The sequence below is a fragment of the Cucurbita pepo genome, chromosome LG12, assembly GCF_002806865.2.
Source record: "Cucurbita pepo subsp. pepo cultivar mu-cu-16 chromosome LG12, ASM280686v2, whole genome shotgun sequence".
In the NCBI taxonomy this organism is placed as follows: domain Eukaryota; kingdom Viridiplantae; phylum Streptophyta; class Magnoliopsida; order Cucurbitales; family Cucurbitaceae; genus Cucurbita; species Cucurbita pepo.
In genome coordinates, this window is record NC_036649.1 from 5,393,672 (window position 1) to 5,413,339 (window position 19,668).

A 19,668-nucleotide genomic window follows, 5' to 3' on the forward strand; every position below is an offset into this window, starting at 1 on the left:
CTAAGGTATCAAAGAAAATAAGAGACGATCGAACTTTGGTGATACTGTTTATGCTATTAGCGGCCTCATAATCTCTCTTTAATTTTCTTAGGTATCATGAAGGTTTACTAGAATTTTTGCACATCTAAGCAAATCTCAGGCTAGATTTCTATGAAGCTCAAGACTAGTTCCTCAACACTAATCCAATTTCTGGGAGCACTATAGTCTAGACCTCTAATTGCCACGATCTTATGGTACTCAGTCTACTAGAAACGTTTTGACCTAGGTCAATGTGAAAACTGCTCTAGCTCTAGTACCCCAATTCTTAACGTACATTCATGCATGCTTATTAGGAATTTGAACCGATAGCCCAAATCACGAAATTCATAATCTAATCATTCATATAGGCTCAATGGTGAGATAATATCCATTGATCACCCGAAGCATAGATCACAATATCTCATCCTTTCTAGCACAATGGAAAGTATTAAAATAAACATGCATCTCAAAATCTCATCCTAGGAGCGTTTTGATAATTCTTCATAATACATTGCACTCTCATCGGTAAATTGCCCTTTTAGAGTCCTAAACATAGCATATTCTAACCATCTAAAACAAGATATGCATGCATGCATGCTATCACGTCCTAACCGTCTCTACAAGTATTACTCACCTCACGTCTCTACAAAATTGGGGTGAAAAGTAGTTGAACGAGCGAAAATGCTCACCTCACGTGTCTACACATGCACCCGAGGCTTCTTATGCACGGTTTGGTGGACCAGGTCAGGTTGATTTGGGCTAGACCATGCTATGGATTGGGTTGGTTCTTAATCTCCCTCTAATGGTACAATGTGTCATAATTGCACTATTGTGATAGTGGTTTAGCAATTGTGCGACACTTGTTCTAACCCAACAAACAAGTCAGCGGTGTGAAAATCAAACTTTATAGACAATCTAAACATATGATCAAGCCTTGAGTCACGTTTAGAATAAATGTTTTAGAAAACGTGAGCGAGAAAATGAGTTGAAAATAATTTGAAAAAAAAAACAGTATTATAGGCTAAAAGCAAATAAGCAACAACAACAACTTTGATAGCATATAATGGAGGTAGGAAAAATTGACAACTAATCACATCCCCTGTATCGACATGACAGGAATAGTAGACATAACTACACATGAAAGCCAGTAAAAGGGGTTTGGAATGGGCATGGAACCATGGGCAACACGCTTTGGATAAGCATGATCAGGATATCCAACATGCAACCACAGGCAACACATTTTTGACAAACATGACCATGACAACCCCCACTCAATTGGTTGACATCTCTATCATCTGACTCTTCAAAAACTTAGTGATGTAGGATAGGACTAAATTCAGGTCTCTCGATGTGCTTCTAGTTGATCTCGGCATTCCAATCTACCAATAACCGTTCATCAAATCTTCACATCTTCTTTGTTAGAATCTCTCCAACTTTCTTCAAGGTGGAATTCTTTTTCGTGGTATGAGGTCGTATCACCTCCTTGTGTCTGGTGTCTTCCTGGTCGGGATAACAATGTCTCAAATTACCGACATGGACAATAGGGCTAGTTTTGCATCCTTGTGAGCAATTGGATCCTGTATGATGCCTTCCCGACCTTCATAATGAGTTCGATTGGCCCATGGTATTTTTCCACTAGTCGGTCCTTGCTACATTGAAATCAGAGTTGATTTGACGTTAACTTGATTAGAAATTTTTCTCCATTTTGGAATTATTATGGCTAATGCTTCTAACTGACCCTTTTTTTTTTCATCCGTTTGAATGGTCTTCCCGAGTAAACACGGGTTTGGAGGTTTGTCTCCTCCCATTAGTGAAGGTGTTGGCTTGGGCTCTTTCCCCAACATTTGAAGATCGAGAAAATTGCTTAAAATAGTATTGGATCTAATATGCCTTAGCTCCCTTAACTCTCTTCTCGTTATTAGAACTGTGAGCAAAGTTCTTGTTTTAGGCTTTTCAAGGTGTCCATTGTACAATGACCACATTGAACGTTCATGTACTTGGATCTCTACCACAACTTTACATCATCAGCTAGATGTATTATTGCAAACGTGACCTTTGCTTCTTCTGTCACGGTATTTTTGGTTCAAAAGTACTATTCGATGTCAAAGATAAAGTTCTCTAGAGTCTTGCATCTCGAACCCTACAAAAGAGCTTGGGGTTTGGGTCCTTTGCCTTGTTGTATTGGATTGCACCCCAGCTGGAGTTTGGTTTTCCGCTGTTTTCATGGTGAGGTTTAGTCTGACGCTCATAACCGCCACTTCAGCCTTGACCACTCTAAGGGTTGCTCTTAAAACCTCAGACATTTCTAAGACCATTCGAGCAACAGAATCTGTAGAGCTATATCCAACTCGGATCCACCAACATTTGTGGCCTTGTTTTCTAGGACCTCGATCCTAACCATTAATTCAGGGATGAACATTGCTTCAATGCAACCTACCATTTCATCGATCTTTTTGACTTTAGTAGCAATCTCGTTTATGTGAGACTCCAAAAGCCCCATTTTGTCAAGAACTTTACTCGGACAAAGCAACTTATCTTTGATCCTACTAATTGGTTAGCCTGGGACTTGCCCAGAGGTTTTGTTGCAGACATATTTGTTTACAATGATTCACAGAGTAAACTCGAATCTGATACCACTTGTCAAAATCGCACTTTTATGGTAGTAGGACAACGATTGTTTGGCGCTTGTTCTAACCCAGCGAACAAGCCACTCGTGTAAAAGCCAATTTTTGTGGAGAATCTTGACGTATAATCTATATCTTTGAAAACGTGAGCGAGGAAATGAGTTTTGGTGAATGATCATATATGTCTATATAGGCACGACATGAAGAGTAAATACCTAACTACTCATGAAAGCAAGTAAAAGAGATTTGAAACGGTCATGCAGCCATTGACAACATGCCCTAAATAAGCATAATCGGGATATTCGACTCGCGGTTATAGGCAACACACCTTGGACAAGCATAACCGGGATATTACCTCTTGTTCTTCTTCAACTCTTGACGATTTTGGAGGATCTAAGAGTCTAGACTGAGCTCCCATAAGCTTTTGAGCAAGTCTCATGAAGGGACTTTTAACCGAAAAATGATTCTAGGTGGCCGAGTCGAAACACCCATGACATTTCCTTCTCTCTTCATCATTTTATTTTCTGTGTTCTTAATCATCATATCAAGTCATTTATAGACCCCTCCTTACGAAAAATGGGTAAAACTGACCTAAATACATTTTCGAGATCGCCTTGGACCACTTTTTCCAAGCATTTCTCTCTTCTAAATTATCTCGAAATTGACTTATAATACCCTTGATAAAATCTCCTAGGTTGAAACTTTAATGAAAATCGAGTATTTAATTCTCGGTGGGGCTTGAGTGTTACAACTGATCTTCGGAATCTATATTTTTTTTATTTATTTCTTAACCTTTTATTTTGTTTAATTATAAATAATTGAAAGCCAATAAAAAAAATATTTGTTTCAAAATCTTTTAAAAAATAAAGTGCTTTCCATAAATTGTTCATTCTTTAAAAATATCTGTGACTTTTAGATATCGATAGACTTTAAGGTCTCGTTTAGTTACATATAATCAAAATTAAAGAACGAAAAATCAAAAAATGAAAATGAAAATTTTTAAATGCTTACCGTTAGAATATATTATAATAATTAGTTATGGAATATATTTTTAGTTATGGAATATATCTTAAATATTTAATTCGTTAATATTTTTTTTTCTTTATGATTTAATTAGTAGTATATTTTATTTTATTCTCAAGATTTAATTAATTTATATTTTCTCTATTTTTAGTATCAATCGGTAGCTTCTATTCTATTTAAATGTTGGATTTTATATAGCACTCCAACTTTTGATCCTATATATATATTAATAATACAGATAATCTTTTTTTTTTCTTTTAATTTTTTTCTAATTTTTATCCAATTTTGTAGATAATACATTTATTATTATTTTTATAAATCAATGGTTCAACAGTTAAACTTAAAAAAAATATATATTAAAGTAAATATATATCTGTACATTAGATATTGTTATCATCATTCTCCTTAAAAGTCGGAGCATAACTAACTTTAAGATAGATATGAATAAGACAATTTAAAAAGAGGAAAGTAACTTTTGTAACAACGTATATAAGCTATATATTCATGCAGTATTATACCATCTATTATACCTGTACAAAAATGCTATAAAAAGTCTTATACTTTTAATAACATCTGTTGTTAGGACTTACGAAAAACGCTATCAAAAGTTTAAAGCATTTTTTGGTACGTCTACAAAGTTCTAAACAATACCCAAAAATTAAAATTTTGTTTCGGTGGAAATTTACTACAATCAAATTATTATTCAACTCAGGACCCTAAATGATTGCTTGGTGATAAAGGATGTAGGGGTGGAAAGATAGCTAGGAGGTTTGTCTAGAAGCAGCCATCCTTGGAAGAGTGCATAATAGCTCACTGATCGAGCGCTCTTGTGCCGAAGATGAACGGTGTTGGATGATGAAAGTCCCACATCGGCTAATTTAGGGAATGATCATGAGTTTATAAGTGATGAATACTAACTCGATTGATATGAGGCCTTTTGGGGAAGCCCAAAGCAAAACGATGAGAGCTTATACTCAAAGTGGACAATATCATACTATTATGGAGAGTCGTGTTCGTCTAACATGATATTAGAGTCATGCCCTAAACTTAGTCGTGGCAATAGATTGGTAAATTCTCAAATATCGAACAAAGAACTCCAAAAGAAAAGGAGCAACTAAGACTCCTTAGGCCTTTTGGGGAAGCCCAAAGCAAAGCCATGAGAGCTTATGATCAAAGTGGATAATATCATACCATTGTGGAGAGTCGTACCTTAGGCCTTTTGGGGAAGCCCAAAGAAAAGCCATGAGAGCTTATGCTCAAAGTGGATAATATCATACCATTGTGGAGAGTCGTATTCGTCTAACAAACGGGACTAAGCAATCTGCCGAGCTTGTGGGATGCAAAAATGCATCGGTAGGGGAGCGTTCCGCCTTAGAGGGAAGCACTCGTGCGATCAATGGTGACGGAGAATGTCGACTTGAGTAAGGCAAAGATGGGTGAGAATCTAAGGGGAGGAGAATCCATTTTTAATTTTTAATTTTTAAAATAATATTTAAATGGAATTAAAAAAATAAGATGGAATAACGGAAAGAATGCGGGAAATGGAAGGGAATTAATTGGCTGGCGGCCGTTAAACAAAGGGGAAATAAATAGGAGGCAAAATTGGGGGAGAAGGGATACCCCACTCATTCTCGTCGTTGACCACACCCCGCAGCGGGGCTCCGTTCTTTGGAATTGGATCAGCCCAATCGCTCTCTATACCTTCCAATCCATTTACACTTATTTGTTTGAGGTTCACAAGGCCGATCACCGCTTCAACAAAGCGTTTACGAGGTCAGGTGAAGAGGAAGAAGAAGGAGGAGGTGGTAATCGATCCTCAGACTTGCATTACTTCAAGCTGCATCGTTAGTCCTTAAAGCATTTTGCCTAACTTCATTCAGGTGGTAATCGATCTTCTTCTTTTTTAGCTTCTTACTCTTAGATCTCTGTCTCTGATCCTTGTTCTTGGCTTGGAAGATCGGCTATACATCCGCCCTTTTCTCTCATCTGGTTCGCTTTCTCGTTTCTTCATGGTGTAGATCGTTTAGGGTTTTGATGCGGCTGGGCTTGCATTTCCTTTACATTGCCTCATTTCGTTTGTAGAACGTTGAATGGTGGTCAACTTAAGCCGCCTCATCTTAATATGCACTAGCTTTTGTTTTGGAATTCAATTCTTGTATTGAAAGTTTTCGGCTTTACGACTCGTACTACCTTGGCCCTAGCTTTTGTTTTCGTAATTCAATTCGCGTTTTTTCGGTTTTACGAGTCGTACCACCTTAGCACTAACTCCTTCAGCAGCGATGTGAAGGAGTTAAGTCGATTAGGCTTCAGAATTACGTGTTTTATAACCGCTTTCCATCATTTTTCTACCTTATTCCAGTTTCGGCGAACTCTGTTTTGTTTTTAGTTTTTTCTCCCTTGATAATCTTTTCTAAGAAATTTCCATTTGACCATTCCATCCACATAACCCATACAACGATTTAAGTTTACTTTATTTTGATATTCAATTTTCATCTGTATCAGGAGGCACGGTTGGTTTTGAATTACCACACTTCATCTTATTTACTGGAGAACAAAGTGAATGGAAGTAGCTTTTAAGTAGATTTGAAGGTTCTCCAGTCCATGAACAGGGAATTCCTGGCTATTCTCTTGTAATTGGTGCTTTTGATATTCTAATCTGTGGCTGGTTAGTTAGGAATTTCCAAAATTCAGCGACCAGGATCAGGGGGCGATTTGCCCCAGGGTGGCGAGTTCAACCCTTATCCTATTGCACGGAGGGTAAATTCCTCTCATACCGTGGTCATGGATGATGACATTGAGAGTGCTAGTTTGGGGGTATACCAAGACAGACCAAGGACTTTCCCCGACATGCGTAGTAAAGTCAACACCCCATTGGTAAGTAGCCTATCCCTGTCAATTTTAATTCCATTGTATGTTGATACATTTAGTGCTGGACTGCAAAACGTGATTATCTGACTTGTACTATGTGCTTCTAGTGTGTTCTCTTCTTAATGACATAGCAAGCAATATTATGTAGGTACATGGTTGTTTATCCGCTTAGCATATTACACAACTGAATTTGATTGATGTTATAATTGAATTAAATTGCCTCATCTTATTATGCACTAGTATTGGATTTTAAGGCTTTTAGAACTTTAATTTTATAATTTATTTTACTGCTTTGTTATCTATTTTATTTTCCAGTTTTAGAGTTATCCCTTGGAAGGATTTTGAAGAAGTGTTGGGATTCCAAAAAGGGTTGAAGTTTTGTTGTGGAAACTTGCTGTTAGAATGTTGCTGTTTGTTGTGGAAACTTGCTGTTAGAATGTTGCTGTTTGTTGTGGAAACTTGCTGTTAGAATGTTAGAATGTTGTGTCTAAACTGAACATTATCTCCAAGTTGGTCCGTGCTTTGCAATGAAAAGGAGGAAAGTCAGGAACAAGTTCTCTCTCAAGATCAGTCAATTAGAAAATCTTGGGGACATGGCAAGGTTAAAGACTATTTTTTTTTTGGAAAGATACTTGGTTGGGAGAGCCCATGTTGTTAGATGGATGAAGGAGAAGCTTTATGTTAAACTGTCCGACTAAGAGTATGAGGAAGTTTAACTAGTTTATTTTGACGCTGATTTGATTGACGCATGAACCATTGGATTTATACTTAGTCTACCATGGGTGAGATGCTTGTAGCATCGAGGTTAGACAAATTCCTAATTTCAAAGGATTGACCGCTTGGACCACTGCTTCTAGAGGTTATAGGATGGAAAAATCAAGTAGGCCTGCTTCATATCACTTCCCTCTTCCAATATTTTTTAGGGTGTTTAAGGGGTTTAGCTTCTTTTAGATTTGGAAATGTTTGGTTAGACGCTTCTTCATTTTTGGGAAATATTAGATGGTAGAATCAAAGTCCTAACGGGTGGGCTGGTTATAGGCTCATGGAAAAACTTAAAAGGGTTGAAGCATCATAATATTCCATGGAACAAGGAGGCTTTCGGGAACGTAGTTGATAAAAAAATGTTCTCACTTATAGCAAAGTGACGTAACCAAGACAGAGGGAGGAGCATGGTCCATGTCATGACACCCATCAAAAGGCTGAAAGAATTTCTTTTAATTTAAGTTGTTGGAAGTGACCCTCAATGAGCAACATACATGAAATAAAAAAAGTAAGCTCAGTTGGCGTAAAGAAGGGGATGAAGACACTTCCTTTTTCACTAATGGACTGTAATGATTAAGAATCAGAATTTCATTTCTATGATTGAAAGCATTGATGGATAGTTTCTCTCCACGGAGTGAAAGATAGGAGAAGTTATTAGGTTCTTTTATAAGCTGTACTCCAAATATGAGGACCTTAGGTTTACGCTTGAAGGGATTTATTAGGATCTTTAGATTCTCAGGGTAGGGTGTTGTTGAAAAGGCCTTTCTAAGAAGAAGAAATTCTTATTTCTATTCATGAAATAGGTAGCCTCAAATCTTTTGGACCTGATGATGACATGAGAATTTTGTAGAAAATATTGGAACATCCTGAAATTTGATTTAGTAAGGGTGTTCCAGGAGTTCTCTGAAAACAACATTATCACAGGAAAACAAACGAGACAAACATTTGTTTAATCCCAAAGAAGAAGGTTTTCAAAGTTAGTGATCTTCGCTCAATTAGTTTGGTTTCTTCCCTTTACAAAATTATTGCTAAGTCCTTGAGTGGTTGATGAAGGTTCTCTCTTTCACCATAAACGACGGTCAAGAAAGAAAAAGGGGCTTTGTTTTCAAATAAGACCTTGAAAAGCCTAAAGATAAGGTTGATTGGACTTCGTTGATTCAATTATGGACTTGAAAGGCTTTGGTTGTCCGTGGAAGAGATCATAGACGGTCTGTTTCCACGTCGAAAACGCTGATGACACCATTTTTTTTGTCCAAATGAGAAGGAGATTTTTAGGAGTTGACCGCTGATTTTGCAGATCTTCTTAAGGAGCGTGTTCGGCTCTAAATTTATCAAAGACTTCGTTGGTTGGCATAAATGTGTGTGTGTGGAGGAGGTTGGGGTTATGGCTTCTTTTGGTTGTCATACTTTGCCCATCAATTACTTGGGATATCCTCTTGGTGAAAACCATCACAAAGATACTTTTGGGATCCTCATTGAAAAAAGTGAAAGCTAAGTTGGAGGGAGGAGCCTTCTTCTTTCAAAAGGGTTTAGGGTCACCCTTGTTCATTACTTAACAACTTGCCTATCCACCATTTTTCTCGCCTCAGGGCTCCAAAGAATGTGACTAAGTCCATGGAAAAGATTATTAGAGATTTCATTTGGAATCGCGGGGTTTACAAGCCAGGTTGCAACTTAGTGAATGGGAGTGGACAGCTTTGCCTATGTCGCTTGGCGGGCTTGAATAAGACTTTTAAGATGGTGAGAAGTCCAGTTGTTGCAGCTTTGTGTGATAGATTAAGAGAAGATAAGTTTACTGAGAAACAAATAATTTGCGGTAGATGTCATCTAACTGATAAAACGTTTTGAGTTTATTTTCTGCTGCAAACAATCAAGTTGACATTTGCATTGTCCTTCCTTTTTCTTCCTCAACTCTGGGGCTAATATATTTTTTTGGGCTTTTGTTTATGTATGGTTTCTATTTTGTTCTTCCATTCATCTTCGATTAGGGTTGTACTTCTCATGTTAGTATTCTATATTTTCATTTTCTGTATTATATAATAATTCTCACTTATTTGTGCTTTGAATTTTTGCAAAGATTAAGTATTGACCTTGTCCTTTTTGCAGATATTTCGAATTTTGATGGGGATAAATATTCGTGTTCTCTTAGTACTTCTTCTGTTCGCATTTGGATTAATATTCTACGTTGGAGCAAGAACTTCCCCTATTATTGTGTTTGTCTTCTCGGTTTGCATTGTCAGCTTCTGCTTTTCAATATATCTCACCAAATGGGTGCTCTCGAAAGATGAAGGGCCACCGGAGATGGCTCAGGTACATCTTAGGACTTGTATTTTATAAACTTCTTGGAGCTTTCTGCGAACTTTTTGAGACGTGCTTTATATATCTATATATATATATATATTTATTTATTTATTTATCATATTTGTCATCGTCATCTTCATCATCATTATTATTGCATACAGATGCATTTTGCTTCAATAATTAGCATGTAGTGTGATATTAGTGGATCAGACTTAGCTTGATTTAGTGACTAAGTTGGTCAGTCTACTGTAGTGCTTTGTTGATGTCTGGTAAAGTTTTTACTACGGCACCAAGAAATTGACCATTCTTTTATGACTAAAGTATTTTGTAACTAATAAGTTACAATTCAAACCAATTGGTCAATCTTCTTGGTAGCTCTTTGGCTATTGGGGATTAGATACCGTGCTTCTCCCCTCATAGTAATTTTTATCCTATTAACAATAATAAAAAAGAAGGAAAGAAAGAAAGCAAGAAAGAAATATGACATTAGAATCAGTCTTGAGGGTCACTGTAGGGGACTCTTCTCTTGAATTGTTACTTTTGGGGTCTTTGATCAACTCCTCGAAAAGTTCATTTTGGAATTTGATTGGAAATATTATTCAGTGCTAAGCATATGATCTCTAATAGTATCATGGAAGCAATTATGAATTCTCTGTTGATTAGGCGTTACTAAAAAGGAGAAATACAAATGGTTGGTGTACTCTGATATCCTATTTACCTTAAAGTTTTTCTCAAGGGATTTATGGGTCTTGTATTCATTTATCTATTCTACATGGTGGCTGCCACTTTTTCTTGTTGTCTATGATGTTTTGTTGCCGACATCCCATTTATCCAGAAAACAATGTGGTCCATGTTACTATGTACCTTCCATTCTATGGAATTTGTCTCCTAGTTAAACCATTGTTCTTGACTTTTCTTTGTTTCTGTCTCTTTCGCTGTTTTTAGATTTCAGAAGCAATACGTGATGGGGCAGAAGGTTTCTTTAGGACGCAGTATAGTACCATCTCTAAAATGGCTATGTTACTTGCAGTAGTGATTCTTTGCATATACTTGTTTCGTAGTACTACTCCTCAACAAGAATCTTCTGGATTAGGGAGGTGGGAAATCTTATACAACTAAATGTAGTCTTAAGCTTTCCTCGTGATCTTTTCTCCTGTGTTTGTTTTTTTTCGGTCAAATATTTTTATTGAACCTTTAATATTGCAGGTCAACAACTGCCTATATTACTGTTGCAGCATTTCTGTTAGGAGCCTTGTGCTCAGGTATTGCAGGGTATGTTGGAATGTGGGTTTCAGTTCGTGCGAATGTCAGGGTCTCTAGTGCTGCCAGACGGTCTGCGAGGGAGGCATTGCAGGTTGCCTTTTCTTCCAGTTAACTATCTGAGATAGTTTTTTGTCCATTACTTACTTGGGAATGTTCTGCAGATCGCTGTTCGGGCTGGTGGTTTTTCTGCCATAGTTGTTGTTGGCATGGCTGTTATTGGTATAGCCATCCTGTATGCTTCCTTTCATGTTTGGTTGGATGTGGGTTCGCCAGGTTCAACCAAGGTTACCGACTGTAAGTGACTCCTTCCTTTGCGTTTTTTTTTTATTGGAGAACCTAGTACATAATGTTTACACTCCCTTGACTTAGACCTCCCGGAACAGACATCTAAGAAGCATGGACACTCTAGTTTGTGACACGTGTTAGACATTTGGACTCTCTGATACTCATTGAACGTATATTGGACCTTTGTCAGCAAAATAGATGTGTTAGACACACTATGTATAAAGTCAATATACTAATCACCTGACTTTGAATAAATTTTGAGAACGAAATATATCAAATTCATTTTTTAAGCATATAAATGAATAAAAAATGGCTTTGATTTTCTTCTAAAAAATATTTTTTAATAAATGTGTCCTTTTTGTGTCCTGGATTTTTAAAAAATTATGAGTCACCATATCCATGTCTTATCGTATTTGTGCCTTGTTTCCATAACCTGTGCTTCTTAGATGGACATATAAAAATCTACCGTTTCCTTGCTTGGAGTTAGTTGATGCTTGTAATTTGTTATCCTCAGTTTTGCCGTTCATCAATCCTGGTTGTGATCAATGTGGACTGTATTTAAAGTATGATAGGATGTCATGCTTTGGAATAGTTGGGATATATATTTTCATGAGATCATTATCCTAGCTGTGGAGTAAGAACTTTTGCAACTTGTCTAGATTAATTATGCTTGTGTTGATTTCTTGCTTTCAGTGCATCTAACTTTAGTTAGACTATAAATATATACTGGCATCAGAACGCTGACATTCAAAACCATGTGTGCCAAAAAAAGATTTTTTTTTTCTGATGTACTTATCAGAATATTATAGTAAGACACTTGATATGATGCAGAAGAAGCCTTCTGACCTTACTATTGAGTTGGTGCACTTTATTTAAAAAAAATAGAAGAGAATTGGGAAAACCTATCGTTCTTTGCAATCCATTATGTGATTCTTTATAAAGGGGACTCAATGTTTCTTGAAAGGTGGACAGCTTGGAAAAGAACTATATACTTCAAATGCCACATGGAAATGGTTAGGGTGGCATATGGAGAGCTGTTGGGATGAATACAGTTAAAACTTTTTTATGGGATATGTGGTTAGAAAGAAATGAGAGAATATAAAATGCTGAGGATAGATAGATATTAGTATGAGGCTTTTCCTGGCCAAATTTCTATAGTAATCTTGGTGTCTACTTTCTAAAATCTTCCGTAATTACACATCAGTTGGAAATTAATGCTAGATGAGGTGGTTTCCTATAGACCCCTTAGAGGCATTCAGTGCTGGGTAGTTTGTCTTATAACTCTTCACCAACCAATGAAATGTGCATCTTTTTCCTTCAAAATCATGTTGCCTTTTTTAGGTAGCTATTTTATTAGTTTCTTCATTCTGGTGTATGCAATGTATCTTGCAGTGCCTCTTCTCCTTGTGGGTTATGGTTTTGGGGCTTCTTTCGTTGCCCTATTTGCTCAGTTGGGTGGTGGTATCTATACTAAAGCTGCTGATGTTGGAGCAGACCTTGTTGGAAAGGTTGAGCAGGGGATACCAGAAGATGATCCTAGAAATCCTGCTGTTATTGCAGATCTGGTGATTGCTCCTCTCTTCTTGCTTTCCTGATTTAAGAGACTGATTATTTAAGAGCTCCAATTATGTATTATATCCTAGTATTGCTATCTTTAGTATATTGATAGGTATGAAATCTCATTTGTTGCCTTCTTGATTAAAAAGAATGTTTATCAGGCATCTGCAGACTTGTTTTGGTGGCCTATCTGCTCATTTAAGCTTTTCTAATTGCAAGTTTCTTCTTGATGGATTCTTGCTTATCGTGTTCTTATAGATTCTTTTTATTCTTTTTATTCTTCTTTCTAGACGACTTATAATTTGGTACCATAGTTAGATACATAAAATTGACTAACTAGGGATCTAGCTTTCTTCCTCTTGTGGGTGGAAACTAGTTAAGGACTTGAGGGTTAAACATGATGTGAAAACGGATATTAGAAAGATATGTGCATATGGACACTTTTTCTTATTTGGATAATAAAATATTATCAACTCAAACAAAAGTTATTACTACTGAACCGTCTTTGTTTGAAGTATCTTCCATCTACGTGGAAATCCTTTATACACTTTGTGAAACTTGCTTAAGAGATTTTTATAAATATTGGATCTCCCCATTGTTTTTATGTGCCGTTTTGAAATGGCCCTTCAATTTGCGTATGCTTTGTTACTAAGCTTTCCCAGATTAAATGCCCTGATACCAATTTGTAAGACATCTCCTTGCAATGAAAATTTCAAGACAAACACTCATGAGAGCCATAATATCGATTGTAGTTTTTGTAAAAAAAAAAAAAAAAAAAAAAAGAGATATTTAGAGAACTTTCTTTCTTCCCGTCTCTCCAAAAAAACCCCGGTTGTCGGGCACCTCCAACGGGCAACCTCTCATGCTAAATCTCCCCCCCTTATGCCTGAAATCTTCTCCAGATCTTTCATGGAGGAACTGCCAAGCTCTTTGCATTTTTATAGGGAATTTGGATGGAGAGGAATAATAAAATATTCTCCTAACACCTCTATATGGGTGTGGTAACCAGGCCTTTCCATAATTGTAGTTTTGTCTTGTTCTTTGGTTTGAAGTCCTTTTCTTTTGTTGGGGTCAAATTTTCATTTTTGCTGAGCCTTGTTTTGTGTGCCCTTGTCTATTCTTTCATTTCTCTCAATGAAGCACGGTTTCTTAATAAGAGAAAATGTCTCTTTGTATCTAAATATCTTTGGTTGTCTTTTAATTTTTTAATTTAAATATGTTGCTTAAAGTTTTTGTACCTTTACCCTCTATTATTTGGAGTTTTCTATCTTGTCATGCTTTTCTTATTCATTTTAATATTGCCTTCTGATTTGTTGACTAAAGTGTTTTTGGTTAATCTCCAGGTTGGGGACAATGTGGGTGATTGTGCCGCCCGAGGTGCAGATCTTTTTGAAAGCATTGCTGCTGAAATCATTAGTGCCATGATACTTGGGGGAACAATGGCTCAACGCTGTAAAATTGAAGGTCTTTTAATATATAACTGTTTTTAAGGAATTTTCTAGGCAGTGCTTATGATGATCAGCCTCCTTAGAATGATTGAAGACCCAGTGTGACTGTATTCTTGATGCATTCTTGATGTTCATGCAGATCCATCTGGTTTCATTTTATTTCCGCTGGTAGTACACTCCTTTGATCTGGTGATTTCATCAATTGGCATTCTCTCTATCCGGAGGGGTACTCGTGAATCTGGTGTGAAGAGTCCGGTAGAGGATCCAATGACTATTCTGCAGAGAGGATATTCTGTCACTATTGTTTTGGCTGTTATAACATTTGGCGTGGTAATGTACATATGCTATTATCTTTAGGATCACTCTGAAGTCATGCAATTGCATTCATGTTCTAAAATTCTTTTTAGAATCTATGCCTTGATTTTAAGCATCAACCATGTAGTACTTATTTCTCGGCAAGTTATTTGTGTTCTAATTCTGCCAGCAATTTTGAACAATTTTCAGTCTACCCGGTGGTTGCTTCATACTGAACAAGCACCTTCTGCATGGTTCAACTTTGCCTTGTGTGGCTTGGTTGGTATTATAACGGCTTACATTTTTGTCTGGATCACCAAATACTACACTGACTACAAGCATGAGCCTGTGCGTTCATTAGCACTTTCTAGCTCCACAGGCCATGGGACAAACATAATTGCTGGAGTCAGCTTGGGCCTGGAATCAACAGCACTTCCCGTTCTTGTTATTAGTGTTTCTATTGTTTCAGCTTTCTGGTTGGGTCGCACATCAGGACTTGTGGACGAAGATGGAAATCCAACGGGTGGGCTATTTGGTACTGCTGTAGCAACAATGGGAATGCTCAGCACTGCTGCCTATGTTCTCACAATGGATATGTTTGGGCCAATAGCTGATAATGCTGGTGGAATTGTTGAAATGAGTCAGCAGGTAATGTAGGGCTGAAAGACAATAAATTTGTAAATTGCAAGTTAAATAGTTCAAATGTTTCTTTCTGTTGGTGTTGTTTTAATTCACGTCTGTTGCAGCCAGAAAGCGTTCGGGAGATTACTGATCTTCTTGATGCAGTAGGTAATACAACTAAAGCTACCACAAAAGGTTTTGCCATTGGCTCTGCAGCCCTTGCATCCTTCCTACTTTTTAGTGCTTATATGGATGAGGTAGCTACATTTGCTCATGAACCTTTTAAACAGGTGAGGCATCCAGGCGAGGGTACTTGGTCTTTATCTACTGGTTCCTTAATGTTAATGTGCCCTCTTTAAATGGATTCAGGTAGATATTGCAATTCCAGAAGTTTTCGTTGGTGGTTTGTTGGGTTCCATGCTTATTTATCTCTTTAGTGCTTGGGCCTGCTCTGCTGTTGGCCGAACAGCCCAAGAGGTTGTAAAGGAAGTTAGAAAACAGTTCCTTGAGAGGCCTGGTATAATGGTAAGTGAAAGGCTTTAATAATTGTATTTTCTTCATAGTATCAGTTTAGCATCTTAATCTGATACGTTATCTTCAGGACTATACGGAGAAACCAGAATATGGACGTTGCGTTGCTATTGTAGCATCAGCATCTCTAAGGGAAATGATTAAACCTGGTGCTTTGGCTATCATTTCTCCCATGGCAGTTGGTGGGTATTTTATTCATATTTTATGCGAAATCCTTCAATTTGTGTTCGCTTGATGCATTTTTCCATGGGGAAAAAATGGAATCAGTTGAACTTGAATAATGTTGGAGTTAATGCAGTATCTAACTTCTAAAATTTTTACTTGACTGGGAAGGGGAACTACGATATAACTTCTTATCTTTTGTATTTATCTGAATCCTATAAAATGACCAACAAATCTTCAAATAATTGCTGCTGGCTAGTACAACCATAATTGAAGCCGTGGTTTGTGTTGTGCTCTTGAAAATATCCTTATGGCTTTGCTGTTCTCAACTCTGAATTCAAAGTTTGGATGGTGCAATGTGATCCATAATTTTGAGGATTCTTTCACAATCTGTATGACAATTGTTTGCTTCAGTTGTAAGGGGATTTCATTGTCCACAACGAGGCACTGAATGTTCTGATTAGGATGAATGTTGAAAACCCTTTTGTTGAGCTTCATTGATGCTGTCTATAGAACTTTGTTACCTTATCTGCATTTTGTATTGAACATAACTTGGACATTCAAGGGGTACCATTTGGCACTCTCTGCATCTCTTCCTCTACTTGTCTTGGTTATGTCTTGGAATATGGTTCAAGAAGTTATTCTCATATCAATTGCAGGCTTCCTCTTTAGAATATTGGGACACTACACCGGGCAACCGCTTCTAGGGGCCAAGGTCGTTGCTGCGATGCTGATGTTCGCAACAGTTTCCGGTATTCTCATGGCCCTTTTTCTTAACACAGCAGGGGGTGCCTGGGACAACGCCAAGAAGTATATAGAGACTGGGGTTCTTGGAGGCAAAGGTAGCGATAGTCATAAAGCAGCCGTAACCGGGGACACGTAAGTTCTATCTATGTTTATGGAGTTATAATGTATGATGTTGAGTTAATGAAGATGGTAAACTTGGTTTCTTTTATTCTCAGCGTTGGTGACCCATTCAAGGACACAGCAGGGCCTTCCCTTCACGTTCTGATAAAAATGCTCGCAACCATAACGCTGGTGATGGCCCCGATCTTTCTCTAAAGATTGATTGTGCTTCTGTTTTGTTGGATTTGACTCTTCTCCTACAATACATATCCTCAAAATACCCTTTTAGGGCGCTTCCCTTCGTCGCTTCTTGTCTTGTAGTCAAACTTCATTTTTGTTTCCATTCTACTATCCAAATAAAACTTATTAGTTTTCTTTTCTTTTTAGAGTTTTCACATTACTAGTTTTTCAAATAAGAGTTACACATGATCGTAAATCTACTCTTTTTTACTGTTGGCCAATATTCACTTTAGAATCGACTTAGACCATTCATAATGTGTTAATACATTTTTATGTTATTCGAATCGAACCTATGCCAATGAAATTTAGGACGTACATTTTTATGTTATTCGAGCATCATTTCTAATACATCTGTGGGGCAAGCTCGGACACATTGAGTACACTCTCCTAGTGATGGAAGTGCAAAGGCCTTTGGTGTTCCCTCCGTCAAGAATTGGGGCCTCACAATCACTAACCAATATGCTTTTCTCATGTCTTTCTTTGTTCATGGTTCGATATTCTGGTGTCTTAGGCATAGAAGAACCACACCAATCCATCTCGAACCTAGTGGTTATTAAAATAACGAGTTTTTGCCAATTTGAGCATAGTTGTATTGCTTGAAACAATACGTAAAAGGGACGGGTAAGACCATGTATTGATTAATTGGAGTGATATACAAACTAAAGAAGTGAGCTAGGAATCAGGATAACATGATTTCATTATCAGCAGCAAAATGGTGGTGGTTTGGTTGGACAGAGTTGAGGATATCTTGAAAGACAGAGACATGGCATGGGATCTGAAGAACACCCTGTTGGTGAAACCCAAATTCTTCTTCAGCCTCCCGCAGCAATATCCTAAATGCTTGGTGGGTTAGGTAATGTGTTGGGATTACAAATCTCTTAAGCTCTTCCCCCACGCACACTGCCAGATACCCTTTTGGAACATCCTCCGTTACCAAAGCCCCGCTTGTCTTCAACAACTTATCATTGCCGCCGCCGCCGCTCTTCTCCCCATTTGCTAACCTCTTCCACTTCTTCAGGATTTGTTGAAGCCTCACAATGTCTCTGATTTTGTTCGACTTCTTTCCACAATCCATCGGCTCCTCTCATTGTTTCCTACCATTATTTCCTCCACCCCAATTTATAGTTTCCAATGAATGATTATAATTTGGCTGCTAGATCTTGCTTTCATGATTTCCCATGTGAAAAATTAAAATATTTCAACCTCTGATCAATCACCAATCCAAATCAAATCATGTTCTACACAGATCTCATAACTCCTTACCTGTTTAATATATAAAAACGAAACCAAGACGCTACTAACAAGGAAGTGGAACGTGGATTACCAAAAAAAACAAGCACATCCACATTAAATTCTACGGTCAAAACAAGGTGCCTAATTGAACCCATATTTGCATACTACCCATGTTTCATGCTATGAGCCACTAAATAGTTAATGTCGCATACAGGAGTAACCGTGTCACAGTCATGTTTGTCCAAGGCGTGTTGTCCATAGCCGCATTTTCGTGATATGCCAAAACCTTTGCCTTGTACCATACCACTTTATCGCTTTCCTTTACTGTTTTCATGTGGTATAATTTCCTTTGTACTTTTATTAGGAATATGACGTTTTGGCAAAATCATGTCTATGTCTGATAAACATGAAATGCGTGCTATAGGGGGATGCGACTAGTTGTCAAATTCTCCCTATCTGAAAAGTTATATACTACTTGAGCTGTGGTTGCATTTTGCTTGTATACTATATAACACCATTTTCAATCTCTCTCTCAACCTTGCTTTCTAACCCTCTTCTTTCTAAAACTTTCTTCTCAAATCGGGGCTAGAGGCTTGAGCATAAGTTGCTCAGCTGTAGGTGACGCGATGCGAAATTGGCTTGACTCACTCAATACTGAGAGTGAGTGTTGCACAATCGCCAAATCCGCTGCCAAAAAAAGGCGATTGTGACACTACGCTTCTTGTAAGTGGATGGATCCATTGGCCCTCCAACATTTTGATTTTATAATGAACTTTACATTCATAATATCTAGAAACTATGATTTTTCTTGAGCTACGTTCAGTATCTACAAGCAGAAATGTTAGTGATTTTTAGCAGCAAGGGTAATTCAGTGGTGCATCTAAACTTTTAAGGGTAATTCAAGGTAGCCACTGGTCAGGACGCCAGCTAAATTTTGAAGGCTACATGTGACAACTTGTAGTTATAGAGTATCATATGAATTCTGACAGATTTCCATATGTTTTGGCGCAATTGGAACCATGAATCTCCTCCACAATGTAAGCTACCTGCTATGCCAACTATATCCATCAAGATAGGAATCAGTTCAGGACAGTAACAAAAGTACAAGAATAACAGGAAAACATTAGATAGAAGTCATAGGTTCAAAACATTAGAGCTTCACAATCCATAGACAGGTCATTGATTCTGGCTAGCTGTGCTGCTGTGATGCATCCGTCCTCTAACATCCACATTTTAAGGGTAAGCGCAGTATTTTACAACCCCCCATCCACGTTAAGCACCAACATACTTAAAGTCTACAAATTATGGTCAAAACCATAGAGGGTAGCACGAAAATGCAAACGACAGGTGATCTGCTAAGATAGCATTGGTACTTTTCCTGCTAAATTCCTGCCCTGGAACTCTTCTCGGTGCATGTCGGTCCGAGAGTGTTAGATTATGGAGCCTAATATATATATTTAAAGCTTATAGTAAATGATAATATATACTAAATGGTTATATACCACTATTGATAATAAAATTATCTGCAGAAAACTGAACCATATAAATATTTTGTTAGGTAGTACTTCAAACACGGACTTTTAGAATACTTT

General features: G+C 37.5%; 2 protein-coding genes across 2 annotated transcripts; one reads left to right on the forward strand and one right to left on the reverse strand.

Moving 5' to 3' along the window:
- Positions 1-5,269: 5,269 nt before the first annotated feature.
- Positions 5,270-16,984, forward strand: LOC111806788 (pyrophosphate-energized membrane proton pump 3). The gene is made up of 15 exons (XM_023692247.1): positions 5,270-5,545; positions 6,168-6,539; positions 9,402-9,605; positions 10,542-10,693; positions 10,803-10,950; positions 11,021-11,153; positions 12,537-12,709; positions 14,045-14,165; positions 14,289-14,479; positions 14,654-15,091; positions 15,190-15,354; positions 15,434-15,589; positions 15,666-15,777; positions 16,417-16,636; positions 16,720-16,984. The coding sequence occupies exons 2-15, from the start codon at positions 6,447-6,449 to the stop codon at positions 16,817-16,819; spliced, it is 2,406 nt and encodes an 801-aa protein (XP_023548015.1). The 5' UTR covers positions 5,270-5,545; positions 6,168-6,446; the 3' UTR covers positions 16,820-16,984.
- A 538-nt stretch (positions 16,985-17,522) lies between these two features.
- On the reverse strand, positions 17,523-17,918 carry LOC111807080 (auxin-responsive protein SAUR50-like). Its single transcript, XM_023692657.1, has one exon. The coding sequence runs from the start codon at positions 17,916-17,918 to the stop codon at positions 17,523-17,525; it is 396 nt and encodes a 131-aa protein (XP_023548425.1).
- Between the last annotated feature and the right edge of the window lie 1,750 nt (positions 17,919-19,668).

Coding starts and splice junctions, on each gene's coding strand:
- LOC111807080 (XM_023692657.1), bottom strand. CDS start 17,918: ATGGATTGTGGAAAGAAGTCGAACAAAATCAGAGACATTGTGAGGCTT.
- LOC111806788 (XM_023692247.1), top strand. CDS start 6,447: ATGGATGATGACATTGAGAGTGCTAGTTTGGGGGTATACCAAGACAGA. Junction 15,590..15,665: donor TTGAGAGGCCTGGTATAATG/GTAAGTGAAAGG, acceptor CGTTATCTTCAG/GACTATACGGAGAAACCAGA. Junction 16,637..16,719: donor GCAGCCGTAACCGGGGACAC/GTAAGTTCTATC, acceptor TTTTATTCTCAG/CGTTGGTGACCCATTCAAGG.